General features: G+C 44.6%; 1 protein-coding gene across 3 annotated transcripts in view; it reads right to left on the bottom strand.

Moving 5' to 3' along the window:
- Window positions 1-568: 568 nt before the first annotated feature.
- The window catches only part of PTPN4 (protein tyrosine phosphatase non-receptor type 4), a 209,023-nt gene continuing 193,188 nt past the window's right edge, over window positions 569-16,403 (bottom strand). For all 3 annotated transcript variants that reach the window (XM_088473641.1, XM_088473638.1, XM_088473639.1), the window contains 2 exons: window positions 4,148-4,283; window positions 569-3,469 (listed from right to left, as the gene is read on the bottom strand). In XM_088473641.1, coding sequence (XP_088329767.1) covers window positions 3,386-3,469; window positions 4,148-4,283 — 220 coding nt within the window. In that variant the 3' untranslated portion in view covers window positions 569-3,385. The remainder of the gene's footprint in view (window positions 3,470-4,147; window positions 4,284-16,403) is intronic.

Genomic DNA, 16,403 nt, shown 5'->3' with positions numbered 1-16,403 from the left:
GGGGCAGGGTATATATGGAGAAGGGCCAGGGGCATTCTGGGAGCAGAAGCTTTAACTATTTGGTGCCTTGTCTTCCAACCATAATATCCCCATGGTATCCCTGTGAACTCCCTATGGAACTTGAACAAAAGGAGTTATCTAGGTAAGTCTACCATAACTCTAATTATTTACCCCTAACCCTCCTTTTTTGTAACCTTATACTACTAACCCTCCTTACCCTGCACTCTAACCCTCCCGGTAAGTGCCTAAACCTAACCCTCCCCCTTAGTGCCTAAACCTAACCACCCCCCTGGTGGTGCTTGAACCTAAACCCCCGTCGGGAGCCCAACCCTAACCTCCCCCATGCCTAACTCTAAGTCCACGTGTGGTGCCTAAACCTAACCCTCCACTCCATCCCGCGGCTGATACTTCCCTTGCCCCGGTCTCCTTACGAAAAGGAATGCCGGTTGCCGGGATTTCGATGTCGGTATCCCCAGAGGCATGTCAGGTTTCCGGCGCCGGGATTTTGGCAGTTGGCACCCCGATCGTAGGGATATTAACCAGATCCCAAACACATGCAATAGGGAATTTTAATCCTCTTCTCTACAAGAAAATATATACTGGTTATCTGCATTATTAAGCATGGCAATGGACCAATCGTATTAATGGTTACTGATGTTACAACATGTTAATAAATTGTTTCTTTGCAAATAAATAAAAATAAAATCACAGCTTAAGAATAAATGGTAACAAAAGATTAAATGTCAGGCATGTGGGTACACAGACAATAATTTAAAGCAAGAATTCTCCTACGCACACTTTAATATTTTTTAATCAGAAGTATATCCACATGTCAATGGTTTATCAGAAGGCTGTACATATAAAACACATCCCTTTTTATTTAATAAAAATTCACATTTTCTCTTTTCAAGCAGAGACTGATTGGGATTCCTGGACAATGTGTGACCAGTGTATGTATATATATATATATATATATATATATATGTATGTATATATATATATATATATATATATATATATATAGATATAGAAGGCAGTGTGCACGGACAGGAGCAGATCGCTAGAATCTAAATACACAAACAGCAGGAACATTAATGCAAACACTAATTTGGGGTCTCAATGTCTGTGAGCCCTCAGTTGCGAAGCCAGTGGATTTGGAAGATGTGGTGTGATTTGGAAGTTGCAGATTGGTAATAACATCGACCTCTATGCCGGCAGAGTCATGGTTCTCACCAGGACTGGCAAAGGGGTCGCTGATATAACACTGAGTGGGTTATAAAAGAACTGGCACATGTTAAATCACCACACTTGCCTGATGTGTGATCCATAATAAAGTTTACTTGTTTTCTGCACACAGTGGTGATGGCCCTTCTGTGAGCTGAACCAATATTCAGCCTATCAATTCACTTGGAACTGGCGACACCACTGAGGCACAAGTTTCAAGTGAAAGGATTGACTAAATTCTTATGGATTTTGGCTCAAGCCACAAAATGACATCCTTGCTGTGTGTAGGTGATGGGTTTTGCTTAAGATGACAAGTACATAGGTTATTTTAGATGGATGCAGAACTATAGATCTGGTGTTTTCTCAGATATGCACCAACTGGCGACTCTGCCAGGCTGCAAAGGAAACAAAGCTAACACAGGGTGAACACAAGCTGGAAACTAGAGGTCCCGGATCACTGACATGCCAAACAATTGGGTAAAAACACTGCAACATTAACAGCCAGTGACAACCGAGCCTGACACATCTGAAACAAGGTTTGAAATTTACAGTTGTAGAAATATTTGCACAGTCCTGACACCACTTAAGAGAAATGGTGATGACCTGGAGTCTGAGTACTTTTCAGCATTAGTTTGCGTTTTAACATTACTAAAGTTGTGAGAATAATACAAACTATTTTTTTTTTCTGGTAATATTGAATTCAATGGGGACATTTATTACTGGTAACTGTATAACTAGTGGTACTGTAACCCAAAGCATGCTAGAGAAATAAGCATTAAAATGTGATTTGATGCTATAGAATACACAGTAGAACTTGCACCAGTTTTTAAAAAATGTCCCCAATGTGCGTTTCATTAGGTATTAGAAACATACTCCAGACTTAAGGAGCAATGCCAGGTACATCAGCAGGTTATTTGGATGGGTGTCAGCATAACTCCACACACTAGATGGCAGCATACATTGTATGTTGTAAGTGGCTGACGGCAAAAAGATTATTTCACTTGCGACACCACAGTCTGAACTATACTGTATATAACAATGTATTGAACTGGTTCTACAAAGACAGATTATGTTAGGACCTTGTGGACAAATCATATCTGTCACCTACATATAGTGGAAGCCCCAATATCCAGCCAATTCACTAGGAACCAGTATCACTAGAGGTATGAAGTACAATACACCTCATGTCTCCGATGATATACATGCCTCCACTCTGCCTGTAGGTAACAGATGCACTTTAAGACCTTAACCAAAACATAGGTGAACTCGAGAAAATAATGACATCCAATTAACTCATTAGTGAACAAGGAAAAACATGGTGACTTCTGTCCCACCCCTTAAGCATTGATTGGAGAACACAATTCATTTATATTCTACATTTATCCAGAATTTGACAACATATAATAAAAATATCTATAAGACTGATTTAATAACAAGGTGCAGAAAAGTACAGATATGCTGCCAGTCCATTGACTTTAATCCATGTCGCTTGTGAATTTGCGCTGGTCTCTGATTGGTTGCCATGGGTTACAGCGTATGGTTGCACTACGTTACTAAATATACCCATGTTCCTCACACCTGATGAAGGATAAACAGCAGATAAATACGTATAGGATTAATCTTTCCCAGCAAATCTAGTGATTGTTTCTGCGTTATATTCATTCATTTTGCATTACTATGTGTCAGAAAGGGACAGAGGCAGATCGTGCACAGCGGCAATGTCCGGCCTGGTTTGCTGGCAGTGGGTTACTGTATAGGATACATTGTATGATCTATGTGATGTATTCCCAAAGAGACCTGTGATATCTGGCTTTGAAATGTATATGATATAACTGTCTGGCAGTGCACATATAGGGGTATTGCGGCTCCAAAAGCAAAGTTACATAAATAATGAATCCATTTCAAGCAAAGCAGTTGTTAAACTGTTTTTCTAAAAGAAAAAAAAAAAAAAAGAGAAAAAAAAATGTTCCGATAAGAAATGTCGAGTTTCAGAATCTTTTTGTTTGTTTAAACATAAAGTGCAACAGTGCTGAATTTTTTACGAAGTCCTTCTGTACCGCCTTAGCCTCAATCCCCAAATCCTGGACCCAGGAGGGGAGCAGGCATTTGGGCGAGGATTGTTCTATCCTCGCTGGGCTCCTTCATTCATTGGTACCCTCCGTTAATGAAGAGATGTTTGTAAAGGTTTAACAATCCCTTCTTCATATACCTTTAAGATTGCTTCACACACAAATCTGTACTGACTCTGCAAACAACAAGACAGAGGATTATCGACTGGACGATGCTTTCCCATTAAGGGATAGGACAGAGTTTATCATTCTGTAAACAAGCAGATGGTAACGGAGTAACATGCGAGAGTACAGATGTATGTTATTCTGCACACAGATGTTTACTTCCCTGCAGTCTAAAAAATTGTACTGCTTTACATTTCCATGAATAGTTGCTTACTGGACCCTGTATGGCGCAGTAAGCAACTTAGATCACAGAATTAGATTAGAACAGTTGTTGCATGTTACATATTGCTTTGTTACTACTGTTGGAAGACACACATTCATAAACTGGCCACCTGGGGTAAATCTACATAGGTTATGGAAGGGTATATGAAAGATTTAAGATAATATCTCCACAGAACAAATTTGGCAGCTTTCACTCTAGGCTTCTGTTGTGCAGAATAAGTTTACGCCCATATGTTTTAGTGACAATTGAAGGAATTATACATGCTAAAGTTGAATTAACATGAAAAACACTACAAGAACAAAAATAAACTGTTTCACAGGCTTGTATAATACAACTGTGGCTTGTATAAAATAGATACATTCAGAAGTAAAAAGAAAAAAACAAAAGAAAAAACAGCATTCTACAAACATATTGACCAATAAAGCAGCTTTTTTATATTCAGATTCTACAAGCTGGAGACTGTTACCGGAGTCTGAATCATCATGGCCCTCTGGTCTCTCATCGTCCTTACAATGTCTAGTGGGTACACAGGCTGGTTACACTCTATCAGACACATTGCAGTCTCCATTGTGATGAGCACACCCGTCCGACCAATCCCAGCACTGCCGGAGAAAGGATAACAGAGATGGAAGAGCACTATACTCCTAAATAAACCACATGATATATGCCGTTTATGTAATCACTATGCCCAGAAACACATTTTCTAAATAAATTCAGTAAAAAAATATAGTTATGGTAGACTTACCTAGATAACTCCTTTTCTTCGAGGTCCATAGGGCCCACAGGGATACCATATGGATATATCATGGTTGGAAGACCAGGCACCGAACAGTTAAAGCTTTGGCTCCCAGAATGCCCCGAGTCCTCCTCCATATATACCCCCGCCCCTAGCCATAGGACTTCAGTTTAGTTAACAAGCCTAAAGGTAGGAGATGCAAAGAGAAGGAAGAACAATCGTACACCAGAAACACTCTTACAAAATATGAGGGAATCTGTAGCCGAAAGAAAATCACCCAATGAAGCCATGTGCGTCAAGGTGGGCGTCCTGTGGACCCTATGGACCTCGAAGAAAAGGAGTTTTCTAGGTATGTCTTCCTTAACTCTAGATTTCTTCTTCGGGTTCCATAGGGATCCACAGGGATACCATGGGAATGTCCTAAAGCAGTTCCCCTAGGGTGGGGGACGCTCCTGAGCAGAAAGAACTTGTCGCCCAAAGGAAGCATCCTGGAAGGCAAAAGTATCCAAGGCATAAAACCTAAGAAACATGTGGACAGAAGACCACGTGGCTGCCTTGCACAATTGTTCAGCAGAGACACCACGACTGAATGCTCACGATGGCCCTACAGACAGAGTAGAATGTACTGTCACCGTGCTTGGGACAGGAAGATAAGCCTGTATGTACACCTGAGAGATAGTCAAGCGTAACCATCTCGCCAAAGTCTGCTCATTAGCTGGCCATCCTCGTTTGTGAAAACCATATAACACAAAAAGAGAATCTAAAATACGGAGAGTACGAACTACATCCAGGGACACTACCTTAGGAAGGTAACCCTCTCTTGTACGAAGAACAGCTTTATCCTGGTGAAAAATAAAAAATGGGGAGCGACAAAGGAGCACTGCCAAATCAGAGACTCTGCGAGCAGAAGAAATAGCAAGAAGAAAAAGGGTCTTTGCGGTCAATCACTTCAAATCTATAGAGTCTAAAAGGTTCAATTGGAGAAGCTTGTAACCCCTTAAGAACCACAGATAAATCCCACGGTGCTACCGGTGGAACAAAAGGAGGCTGAACTCGCAGGACTCCTTGGAAATTTTTTTTTACATCTGGTAATGAAGCAATCTTCTTCTGGAACCAGACGGACAATGCAGAAACCTGCACTCTCAAAGTGGCCAGGTGGAGACCATTGTCTAACCCCGCCTGCAGAAAAGCCAGTACCCTGTAAATCCTAAACACCTTAGGATCACCAAAAGAATGCCAAACTCTGTAATAGATGGGAGCAGAAGCAGGCTTTCGTGCTCTAAGCATCATTTGAATCATAACTGGAAAATCACTTCGCTTTTGGGATGGAAGATTCAAAAGCCAAGCCGTCAAAGCCAGATGGGGCAAGTCTGGATGTTGGCAAGGACCCTGCATTAGCATCCTGCCACCGAGGAAGAGGATACGGACTGTCTACCGACAGATTCTGTATGTCGGTGAACCAATGACGTCTGGGCCAAGCCGGAGCCACCAGTATTACTGTTCTGCCTTCCTGCTTGAATTTCCTGAGAACTCCTGGGAGCAGGGAAATTGCAGGAAAGAAATACACTAACATGAAATCCCATCTTACTGCCAGTGCGTCCACGAAGGCTGCCGATGGGTCTCTGGACCTGGCCCCGTACCTGGGGACCTTGTGGTTGTGGTGTGACGCCATGAGATCTATCTCTAGTAGACCCCATCTGTTCACCAGGAGCTGAAACACTCCCGGATGGAGAGAGCACTCTCCGGCGTGTATGTCCTGGCGACTTAGGAAATCTGCTTCCCAATTGAGTACTCGCGGAATGAATGACCTTTGTCACTTCCTTCATGACTGCATAACTCCTTGTGCCACCCTGATGATTGAGGTAGGCCACTGTAGTCGCGTTGTTGGACTGGATCTGGACAGGCATGCCCTGGAGGAGGTCCTGTGGCCTGGTAAGTGGTATACTGCTCACAGTTCCAGAATGTTTATTGGCAGACGACTTTCTTGATTTGTCCATATTCCCTGAAAGGTGTGATGACCTGTCACTGCCCCCCATCCACGAAAACTGGTATCCATGGTGTGAAGCACCCAATTTGGTTGCCCTTTGTTGAGATGCTCCTTTTTTAGCCACCACAGAAGGGAGTGACAAACCTCTGGAGTGAGAAAGATCATTTGGGACCGTATTAAATGATACTGTCTGTTCCACCTGGAGAGAATCAACCAATGCAGAGGCCAGGAAAGAAACTGAGCATACCCCACCATGTCGAAGGTCGATACAATTGATCCCAGCACCTGCTGACAGAATGGATACTCTTCACTTGCGTAGCAGCATGTGTATCCGCTTTGATAAGGCCCCAATCTTGTCCTCTGGCAGAAACACACTTTGTACCTTAGAATTTAGAAATGCTCCCAGATGTACCATCTGCCGTGTTGGAGAAAGTGATGATTTCTTCCAATTGATGATCAGTTGAAGATGGTTTTGCAAAACCACCGGAGTCCGTGCCAATATCAGAAGGTAGTCCAGATTTGGCAGAATTCTGAGTCCCTGACGCCTGAACTAAGCCTTCATGACTGACATTATTTTGGTAAATACCCAAGGAGCCGTAGAAAGGCCAAAGGGTAGAGCCTGAAATTGGTAATGTTGCTGAAGGATAGCAAATCGTACAAATTGCTGGTGGGATGGGATAATTGGAATATGCAGAAACGCATCCTGAATATCCAGGGAAACCATGTAATCTCCCGGCTCCATGGTCAAAATAATTGACTGGAGAGTTTCCATGCCGAATTTGGGAACATGGATAAACCTGTTGAGGGTTTTTAGATTCAATATAGGGCGATATGCCCCATTCGGCTTCTGGACCAGAAATAGATTTGAGTAATAACCCCTTCCTTGTTGGGACACAGGAACTTCGACTATTAGCCCTACCTGTAGCAGGGAATGAATGGCTTCCTGAAAAGCCAAGGCCTTGTCCACATCTGATGGAGGCTTTGTGGCAAAAAACTTCTGGCGGGGATGTCTCTTGAAAGTGAGGGCATACCCCTGAGAGACCACTTCTCGGACCCAGGCATCTGTAGTTGTTTGATGCCAATAATCTGCAAACTGAAGCCGGCTCTCCACCCTGGGATCCCCCAGGAGGAGGCCCGCTCCATCAGGCCGAGGGCGTGTGTTCCGGCATTAGTTTGTCTTTTGATTTACGAAAACTAGTCGTCCTAGAAGAAGTCTATACTTTACCTCTTCCCTGAGGACGGAAGGACTGAAAAGAATCCAGCCTAGCTCTACTATGACTTAGATGGCAGACCTGCTGACTTTGAAGCTGCCAGAGTAGAAATGATGTTATACCATAACTCTTATTTTTTGGAGCAGAGTTGGATAACATACCTTTGTTAACTCTTTTTCTTCGAGGTCCATAGGGTCCACAGAAATTACCTTGGGATGTAGCTGGAGTGATCCAGGCACCAAACAGTCAACAAGCTTTAGCTCACAGGATGCACTGGGTCCTCCTCCATACATACCCCGCCCCTGGCTACAGGAACTCAGTTTGTTAACAAGCCCATGCAGGAGTAGGAAAGAAAAATTGAAAAGGAAGGAAGTACCCTTGCATTCCAGACACTCTCTGTAAGAAGAGGGAATCATAGAAATACAACGGAAAAGAATTTCCCAACAACAACAGGTGCATGAGGGTGGGTGCTCTGTGGACCCTATGGACCTAAAAGAAAGATTTAACAGATGTATGTTATACCATAACTCTTATTTTCTTCTTTGGGTCCCATAGGGTCCACAGAAATTACCTTGGGATGTCCCAAAGCAGTTCCCCCTAGGGGTGGGGACACTCCTGTGTCTCAGTAGAAAGGAGAATCCTATGCCCAAAGGAAGCATCCTGAGAGGCAAATGTGTCAAACGCATAAAATTTGACAAAGGTGTGGACGGAAGACCACGTGGCTGTCTTGTAAATCTGTTCAGCAAAGGCATCCCGTCGCATCTACGTCTGGTCCCACAGATCTCGTAGAATGTGCTGTAACCGTGTCTGGAACAACAAGATCAGCTTGTGTGTAAGCCTGAGAAATTGTCATATGCAACCATCTGGCCAAAGTCTGTTTATTAGCTGGCCAGCCTCACTTATGACAGCCATACAACACAAATAAAGAATCTGTCTTTCTAATGGAGTTAGTGCGGTCTACATAGATATGTAGAGCCCGCACAAGAGCCAATGATGCTTCACCAGCCGAAAGGCCAGAAGCTTGCAAAGCTGAAACCACAATTTCTTCATTCATATGAAACAGAGATACCACCTTAGGAAGTTAGCCAGCCCTGGTACGAAGAATAGCTCTACCCTGATGAAATATTAAAAATATTAAATAAGGAGAGCGAAAAGAAAAGGCTGCTAAATCAAAGACCCTGTGGGCCGGAGCGATAGCTAGACGAAAAACGGTCTACGCTGTCAACCAATTCAGGTCTACTGATTTCAGGGGTTCAAATGGAGGAGCCTGTCAAATGTCAAATCCTACGGGGCTACCGGGGGAAGAAAGGGAGGCTAAACACCCTGAAAAAATATTCTTACATCAGACAAGTTAGCAACCCTTCTCTGAAACAAAACCCACAGTGCCGAGGCCTGCACCCTCAGAGTAGTCAGACGGAGACTTGTGTCCAATCAGGCCTGAAGAAAAGAAAGGACTCGCGGGACTCTAAACACCTTAGGGTCATACTTCCTCAGTTCATACCACTGAAAAAATGAGTGCCAAATTCTGTAATAAATGCGGGCAGAGAAACGATTCCGTGCCCTCAACATTGTCTGTATTACAGAATCGTAAAAACCTTTTGCCTTTAAGATGGAGGCCTCAAGAGCCATGGCGTAAAGACAGCCGAGGAAGATCCAGATACAGACAGGGACCCTGAATTAACAGGTCCTTTCTTGGAGGAAGAGGCCACTGAGTGTCTATGGAGAAACTCTGCAGGTCGGTGAACCAATGGCGTCTGGGCCAAGACGGAGCTACCAGTATTACTGTACTGCTTTCCTGATGACCCTGGGAAGACGAGAAAATGGTTGAAAAAGATACGCCAATCTGAAATTCCACCTTACTGCCAGAGCGTCCACAAATTCGTCCGCAGGATCCCTGGTCCTGGACCCGTACCTGGGAACCCTGTGGTTGTGCCTTGAGGACATGAGGTCTACCTCTGGAAGACCCCATCTGTCCACTAGGTTCTGAAATACCTGAGGATGAAGAGCCCATTCTCCGGCATGTATATCTTGCCGACTTAGGAAGTCCGCTTCCAAATTTAAGACTCCTGGTATGAACACTGCCTATATTGCCGGGAGGCGACTTTCTGCCCAGACCAGAATGTTTGACACTTCTGACATGGCAGCCCTGCTCCGCGTGGCTCCCTGATGGTTTAGGTAGGCTACTGCGGTGACGTTGTCCAATTGTACCTGGAAAGGCCTGCCCTTTAATAATTCCTGAGCCTGAACCAGCACTCTGAATACTGCCCTTAGTTCAAGGACATTTATACTGTTTCCTGCCGTCCACTTTCCCTGAAAAGTGTGACAACCTGTCACTGCACCCCATCCTCGGAGGCTGGCATCGGTTGTGAGGAGAACCCAATCAGGAATACAGAACGGGTGATCTTTGTTGAGACGACCCGTCTGCAACCACCAAGACGGGGACAGCCACACTTCTGGCGAGAGACTGATTGTCTGTGCCTTTATTAGGTGGTACTCCCCTCTCCAGTGAGAAAGGATTAACCTCTGCAATGGTCTGGAGTGGAACTGGGCATACTCCATCATGTCAAAAGTCGACAGCATGGAACCTATGACTTGCATTGCTGCATGGATTGATACAGATTGGCTGAGAAGAAGCTTGCGTATCTTCAGCTGATGAGCCGCAATCTTGTCCTCTGGCAGATAAATCCTTTGTGCCAGAGAATCCAACCTTGCCCCTAGATGCACCATCTGCTGTACTGGAAGAAGCGATTACTTTTTCCCACCCATGTCTGTGTAGACACGCTACCGTCAGTCATCACAAGAATTGCAGCTTCATCTCAGACTGAGACAATATCAGCAGGTCGTCCAGATAGGGCAGAATCCTAATTCCCTGACGCCTGAGGCAGGCCGTTATTACTGCCATGACCTTGGTAAACACCGAAGGGGACGTTGATAATCCAAAAGGCAGTGCCTGAAATTGGAAATGCTCCTGTAAGACTGTGAACCACAGGGGGGCGTGGCCGTGGCTGCAATGGAGTGAGGAGCTTCTTCTCTGAGCTCTCCTGCCACTCATCCTGCACACCATTATCCTGCTCACTGTGACGGTGTTGGGGGGTACCTGCCGGCTTGACTGCCCTCCGTGCCCTTAAGGACTCACCTGAGGAGACCACCGGCGCTGTCATCTGCCCGGGAGCGGTCTTCCTGCCTGGGGCCTTATTCGTGGTCGCCTCTGATAGGCGGCGCGGCCGCGATCTTGTGCTGCGGTGGCTGCCGGTCACGTGTGCTGAGACCCGGAGGAAGACGGTCTCTCCCTTTGCTGTCGCAGCTGCTGGCTTCTCCCCGGGAGTGGTCCTCCTGCCTGTGGCCACCCTCACGGCCGCGTATATTACACAGAGCAGCCCGCGATCTGCAGGGGAAGCCGCCCACGTGTCTCCAGATCCGGAGGGGGAGGCTCTCTCACACCACTACTGCGGCTGCTGTTGTCTGCCTGAGTGGGGATCTCCTGCTGGGGCATTCTGCACGGCCTCTTCCTGTAACAGCTGGCACCTGAGTGCCATCAGACCAGGCAGGGATTGGTCTCTCCCATTCCTATTGCGGGTGCTGCGTGGGGAAAACTGCCGCTCTCCATATCGGAGAGTACAGCTCTCTACTACACCCTGCTGTGACTGACACTGATTGGCAGCCATATTTGATATTGTGTACCTCTCCGTAGCACTAGCTCCAACACTGCCATTGGGATCCGGTTGTTCCCATAACTATGGGCAAATCTGGTCAGGCAGCTGCTAAACTGGAGCGATTCGCACGCTCCACTACGCCGCAACCTCCATCTGCCTCTCAGTCAGAGAGTTTGCAAAAAACATCTCAAGATGCAACATTAGGGTGCTCTCAAGGTTCTACAGCTGCAGCGCCTCCTGAAGTCACCTTGCAGCAAGTTCTAGATGCCGTTACTGTAAATGGAAAAAATCTATCAGATAAAATTGAAAAGGTGCAATGTGACATCTCTTTGCTCCGTAATGATATGCAGCGGATTCGTGAGCGCATGGAGGAAGCTGAAACTCGTATATCTTCATTGGAAGACTCGCATGGCCCTGTACATGAACGTCTCTCTAATATGTGTCAACAGATGTCCGTTATGCAAAACAAGCTATCTGATATGGAAGGAAGACTTCGCCGCAACAATATTCGATTCGTTGGGCTATCTGAAAAAGAGGAGGGTTCCTCGCCTGAATCCTTCCTTGAGACATGGCTTTCAACTACTTATGGCAGAGAATCCTTTTCCTCTCAATTTGCAGTTGAGCGGGCGCACCGAATTCCATCTAGGTCTCTGCCTCCTGGTGCTCCGCCTCGCACGTTCATTGCTAAATTCCTGCATTTTAAGGATCGAGACACTGTACTCCGGCTAGCTCGTACTAAAGGTCCGCTTGAACGAAATGGAGTGCGTATTTCAGTGTTTCCGGACTTTGCGGTAGAGGTCCAAAAAGATAGAGCTAAATTTCTCCCCATTAAAAGCAGGCTGCGGGACTTGAACCTCTCATATGCCATGCTATTTCCATCAAAGTTGCATGTGGTGGTTGATGGGGAGACCCGCTTCTTTACTTCTCCGCGTGAGGCGGCTGTCTGGCTGGATCGCTATGCCCCGGGCAATGGCAGTTAGCTCCAGATTGATATACCTCTGATATAATATCAAATCCGTGATATTATCTGTAACCTTCTTTTTTTTTTCTCAGGTTGTGGCTGTCTGCCTGTTGCCAGAGGCAGAAGCTCTGCTCTATTTGTGTTTTATCTGTGGTTGTGTGATTGTTTTGGATGTTCTAGAGGCCTCTATGTTAGGAGGGTAGTCTATGTAATTCTCCTGTATATCATATGTTAAATGCTCTCACTGTCACAGTCTCTAATGGAGGGCTCCCATGTATTGGTGGCTACTTTTGTTTATTGCCCCTGCTAACGGTAGGGAACTTAATTTGGTTTAGGTTGTTCTAGGTTGGGTAATTTGTAATTTTGGGATCCAAGTATGCCTAAGTTGGGAGGGGTATACAGGGAGGGGGGTTGGCTGGGTTTGTTTAGAATGTTTAAATTTTATTTTTAAAATTTTTTTTTCCTATTATGTATATGCTGGCTGGTTTGTCACATTTTTTGTTTTTCGGGAAATTTGCTATGTCTCTATTCCCGTTTCTTAGATATTTTCTATTTTATTATGATACGACTACTTACGTGGAATGTGAGGGGGCTGAATGACAGAATAAAAAGATCTCTAGTGTTAAAAATGCTTAAACAATATGACCCTGATATCTCCTGTTTTACTGAGACTCATTTAGTCGGAAGCAAGATTTTATCCCTTAAACGTCCCTGGGTGGGATGGGCGTATCATGCCTCACACACTTCGTCCTCACGGGGGGGTCTCTGTACTTATCAAAAAATCTGTGCCGTTTGTATGTAACGCCGTTAAGATTGACCCTTATGGGCGCTATGTCTTTCTTGATAGTAGGGTTCACACTGTCCCTATATTTCTGCTTGCTGTTTATATACCCCCTCCATTCTCATATGAGGTGCTAAAAAAAGCAGCAGAATTTATTGCTCTATCTCCTACTACCCCTGTGATCTGTCTGGGTGACTTTAATAACTATTTGAATCCCCATTTGGATAAATGGCGAGAGGCCCATATAACAATCCCAGTGGGGGGTGAGAGTGGATTTGCAAAATTTGTGGCTGGTCTGGGATGGGTAGATGCCTGGAGGATGAAGCATCCGGGAATACAACAATATTCCTGTTTTTCCTCCTCTTTTTGCTCGTTCTCCAGAATTGATTTAGCTCTAGTCTCCCCTAGTTTGATTCCCAAAATATCTGGTGCTGAGTATAGGACGAGGGGTATATCAGACCATTCTCCCCTTATTTTGACTGTGGACCTGAACAGTCCAAGAGGGCAGACATTATGGAAATTACATCCCTCCTGGCTTTTACAGATGGGGGCAGGTTCGGAACTTGAAGCTGCTTGGAGGAGCTTTTTTACTGATAATGCTGGTTCTGCTCCAATTGAAGTAATTTGGGATGCATTTAAAGCCTTTATGCGTGGGGACTTTGCTTAAACGGGTTGCCGATCTTAAAAGGTATTATAGAGAGAAGTAGGTTGAACTTGAGAATACTTGCCGTTCACTGGAGTCTGAATATTTACTAAATAGGTTAGAGGAGACTCGGGTCCGGTGGTTGGCGGCTCAGTCTGCTTGGACTACCCATATTACTGATAGGAATACCCGCCGGCTGTTGTTCCAGTCTCACTCTCACTATATGTATGCAGATAAAACGGGCAGTTTTTTAGCTCACTTAGTCCATGCTGAGCGTCCCTCCACAGCTGTCCATGAAATATTTACTGCAGATGGGTTACTGGTTTCCAACACCTCTGACATTGCTGACACCTTTCTTAACCATTATAAAAATATTTATAGCTCTAGACTGTCTTGCACTCTGGCTGAATTGATGTCATATGTGGCAGCATTTGATCTCCCACATCTGGATCCTGAGGAAAGGTCCTTTTTGGAAGCGCCTTTTACCTTAGAAGAGGTCGAAATTGCTATTAACTCCTTCCCAGGTGGTAAGGCTCCTGGTTCTGATGGTATCCCACTGGAGGTTTACAAGAAACATGCTGATTTATTCATTCCGCGACTGTTAAAACTTTTTAATAATTTACATGATAAAGGTGTATTTCCAGCTTCCATGTCGGAGGCCATCATTATTGTGATACCTAAACCTGGGAAGGACCCTAAATTTCCAGACGCATACCGTCCTATTCCACTAATACCCACAGATGCAAAAATACTCGCTAAAATTCTCTCAATTCGTCTTAATCAAGTTATCACTAAAATTGTACATCCGGATCAAACTGGCTTTATGCCGGGTCAGTCGACGTCGGTTAATATCAGGCGTCTCTATTCTCATCTCCAGGCCTCTCATGGGGAGCAGTCCTCCTCTGTAGTAGTCTCTCTAGATGCGGCAAAAGCATTTGATTCGGTGGAGTGGCCCTTCCTGTGGGAGGTCATGAGATGTATGGGTGTAGGCCCAATATTCTTGAGATGGGTTCAGTTGTTATATTATAAGCCTACTGCTCGTATCTCTGTGAATGGTTTCATTTCGCCCTCATTTGTATTGTCCAGAGGTACTAGGCAGGGATGTCCTTTATCTCCGAGCCTCTTTGCTTTAGCTATTGAGCCATTGGCGTGTCTTCTGCGTACACATCCTGGTATCGTTGGCCTTACCTTGGGTAGCAGGATGGATACGATAGCTTTATACGCAGACGACATGCTGTTATTCCTCCGGAACTACGAGACTGCTGTGCCACTGGTTCTACATGTGATTGACAGGTTTAGTAACTATTCTGGCCTTGCCATTAATTGGGACAAATCCTCCATTCTCCCCCTCAGGGGACGCCCTCCTGTTAACCCATTCATTTCCATACCTCTACGTTGGGTTGACTCCTTTAAATATTTAGGTATTTGGGTGTCTAATAATATGGAGGATTATTCCTCTCTGAATATTTTGCCTTTGTTTTCATATTTGAAAGATAGGATAAAAATTTGGCGCAAACTCCCCCTGACAGTAACAGGACGGGTCAATTTAATTAAAATGATAGTGCAGCCTAAGTTTTTATATATTTTTCAACAAGCCCCAATTTATCTTCCTAGATCATTATTTCGGAAGCTGAACAGTATAATATCTTCCTTGATTTGGTTAGATAAACGGCCACGAATAAGGTTGGATGTACTTACTAGGTAAAAAAATTCTGGTGGTTTAGCACTTCCCCATTTTTTATACTATTATTATGCAGCGCAGTTGGCTCATTTATGGCTGTGGGTGCAGGACAGTTCAATTGACTCCCTTCCAGCTCTGTTAGTTTCCCAGGTGTCAGCGGGACATACACCCCTACAAGCTCTGCTCAATGCTTCGGGTTCTCGTAGTGTTCCCACCTTAGTTTTACAGGCTCTGAAAATTTGGCGTGCTGCTCATGCACTAATACAATTTAGCGAAACAGACCCAGAAACCTCTCTTTGGGGTTTCCGACAGCTGTCAGAACTCTCTTCTCTTAATGCTAGAGAGATTTGGGGTAGTAAAGGTATTATTAAGATTCATCAGTTATATCAAGATGGGATTCTTAAATCTTTTACTCAGTTGGTGGAAGAATTTAAACTCCCATCTACATATTTTTTTAGATATTTACAGCTCCGCCATGCACTGAATACCCAATTTGCCAGTAAGCCTCTCTCGTTGCAGCATTCCCCTTTAAAATCTTTTCTTTTACACCTAGGCCCTAAGCGGACACTCTCCTGTCTATATTCATTTCTGCTATCGTATCACCACGCTTCTAATTTGTCTAATTTGAAACACTGCTGGGAATCGGAGTTAGGCGATCTCACTGATGACGAATGGAGTGGAGCACTTGCTTGCCCCCGTGTATCTACTGCCTCTGTTCGGTTTCAGCAGATTCAGCTATTTTCACTTCATAGAACTTATTTAACTCCAGTGCGATTGGTGAAGTTTGGAGGGAGGGCTTCGAATATTTGCCCAAAGTGTAATTCAGCCTCTGGAACCTTTTGGCATATGTTATGGGAATGTCCTGGGGTGCAATTCTTTTGGAGCCAAGTCCTCATGGCGATATCTGATATCGATATTCCTCATTCTATTCTTACTCCAAGATTTTGTTGCCTTGGGATTATAGAGGATAATATTTTAGATAAATACAAATTGCAATGTGCGATAAATTTATGTGTATTAGCTAAAGTTTGTATAGCAAGACTTTGGATGGCCCCTATAAGTCCTGACT

This window comes from Taudactylus pleione, unplaced genomic scaffold (assembly GCF_031769625.1).
Source record: "Taudactylus pleione unplaced genomic scaffold, aTauple2 ptg000138l, whole genome shotgun sequence".
NCBI lineage: Eukaryota > Metazoa > Chordata > Amphibia > Anura > Myobatrachidae > Taudactylus > Taudactylus pleione.
This window is presented reverse-complemented; position numbering and strand designations above follow the sequence as displayed.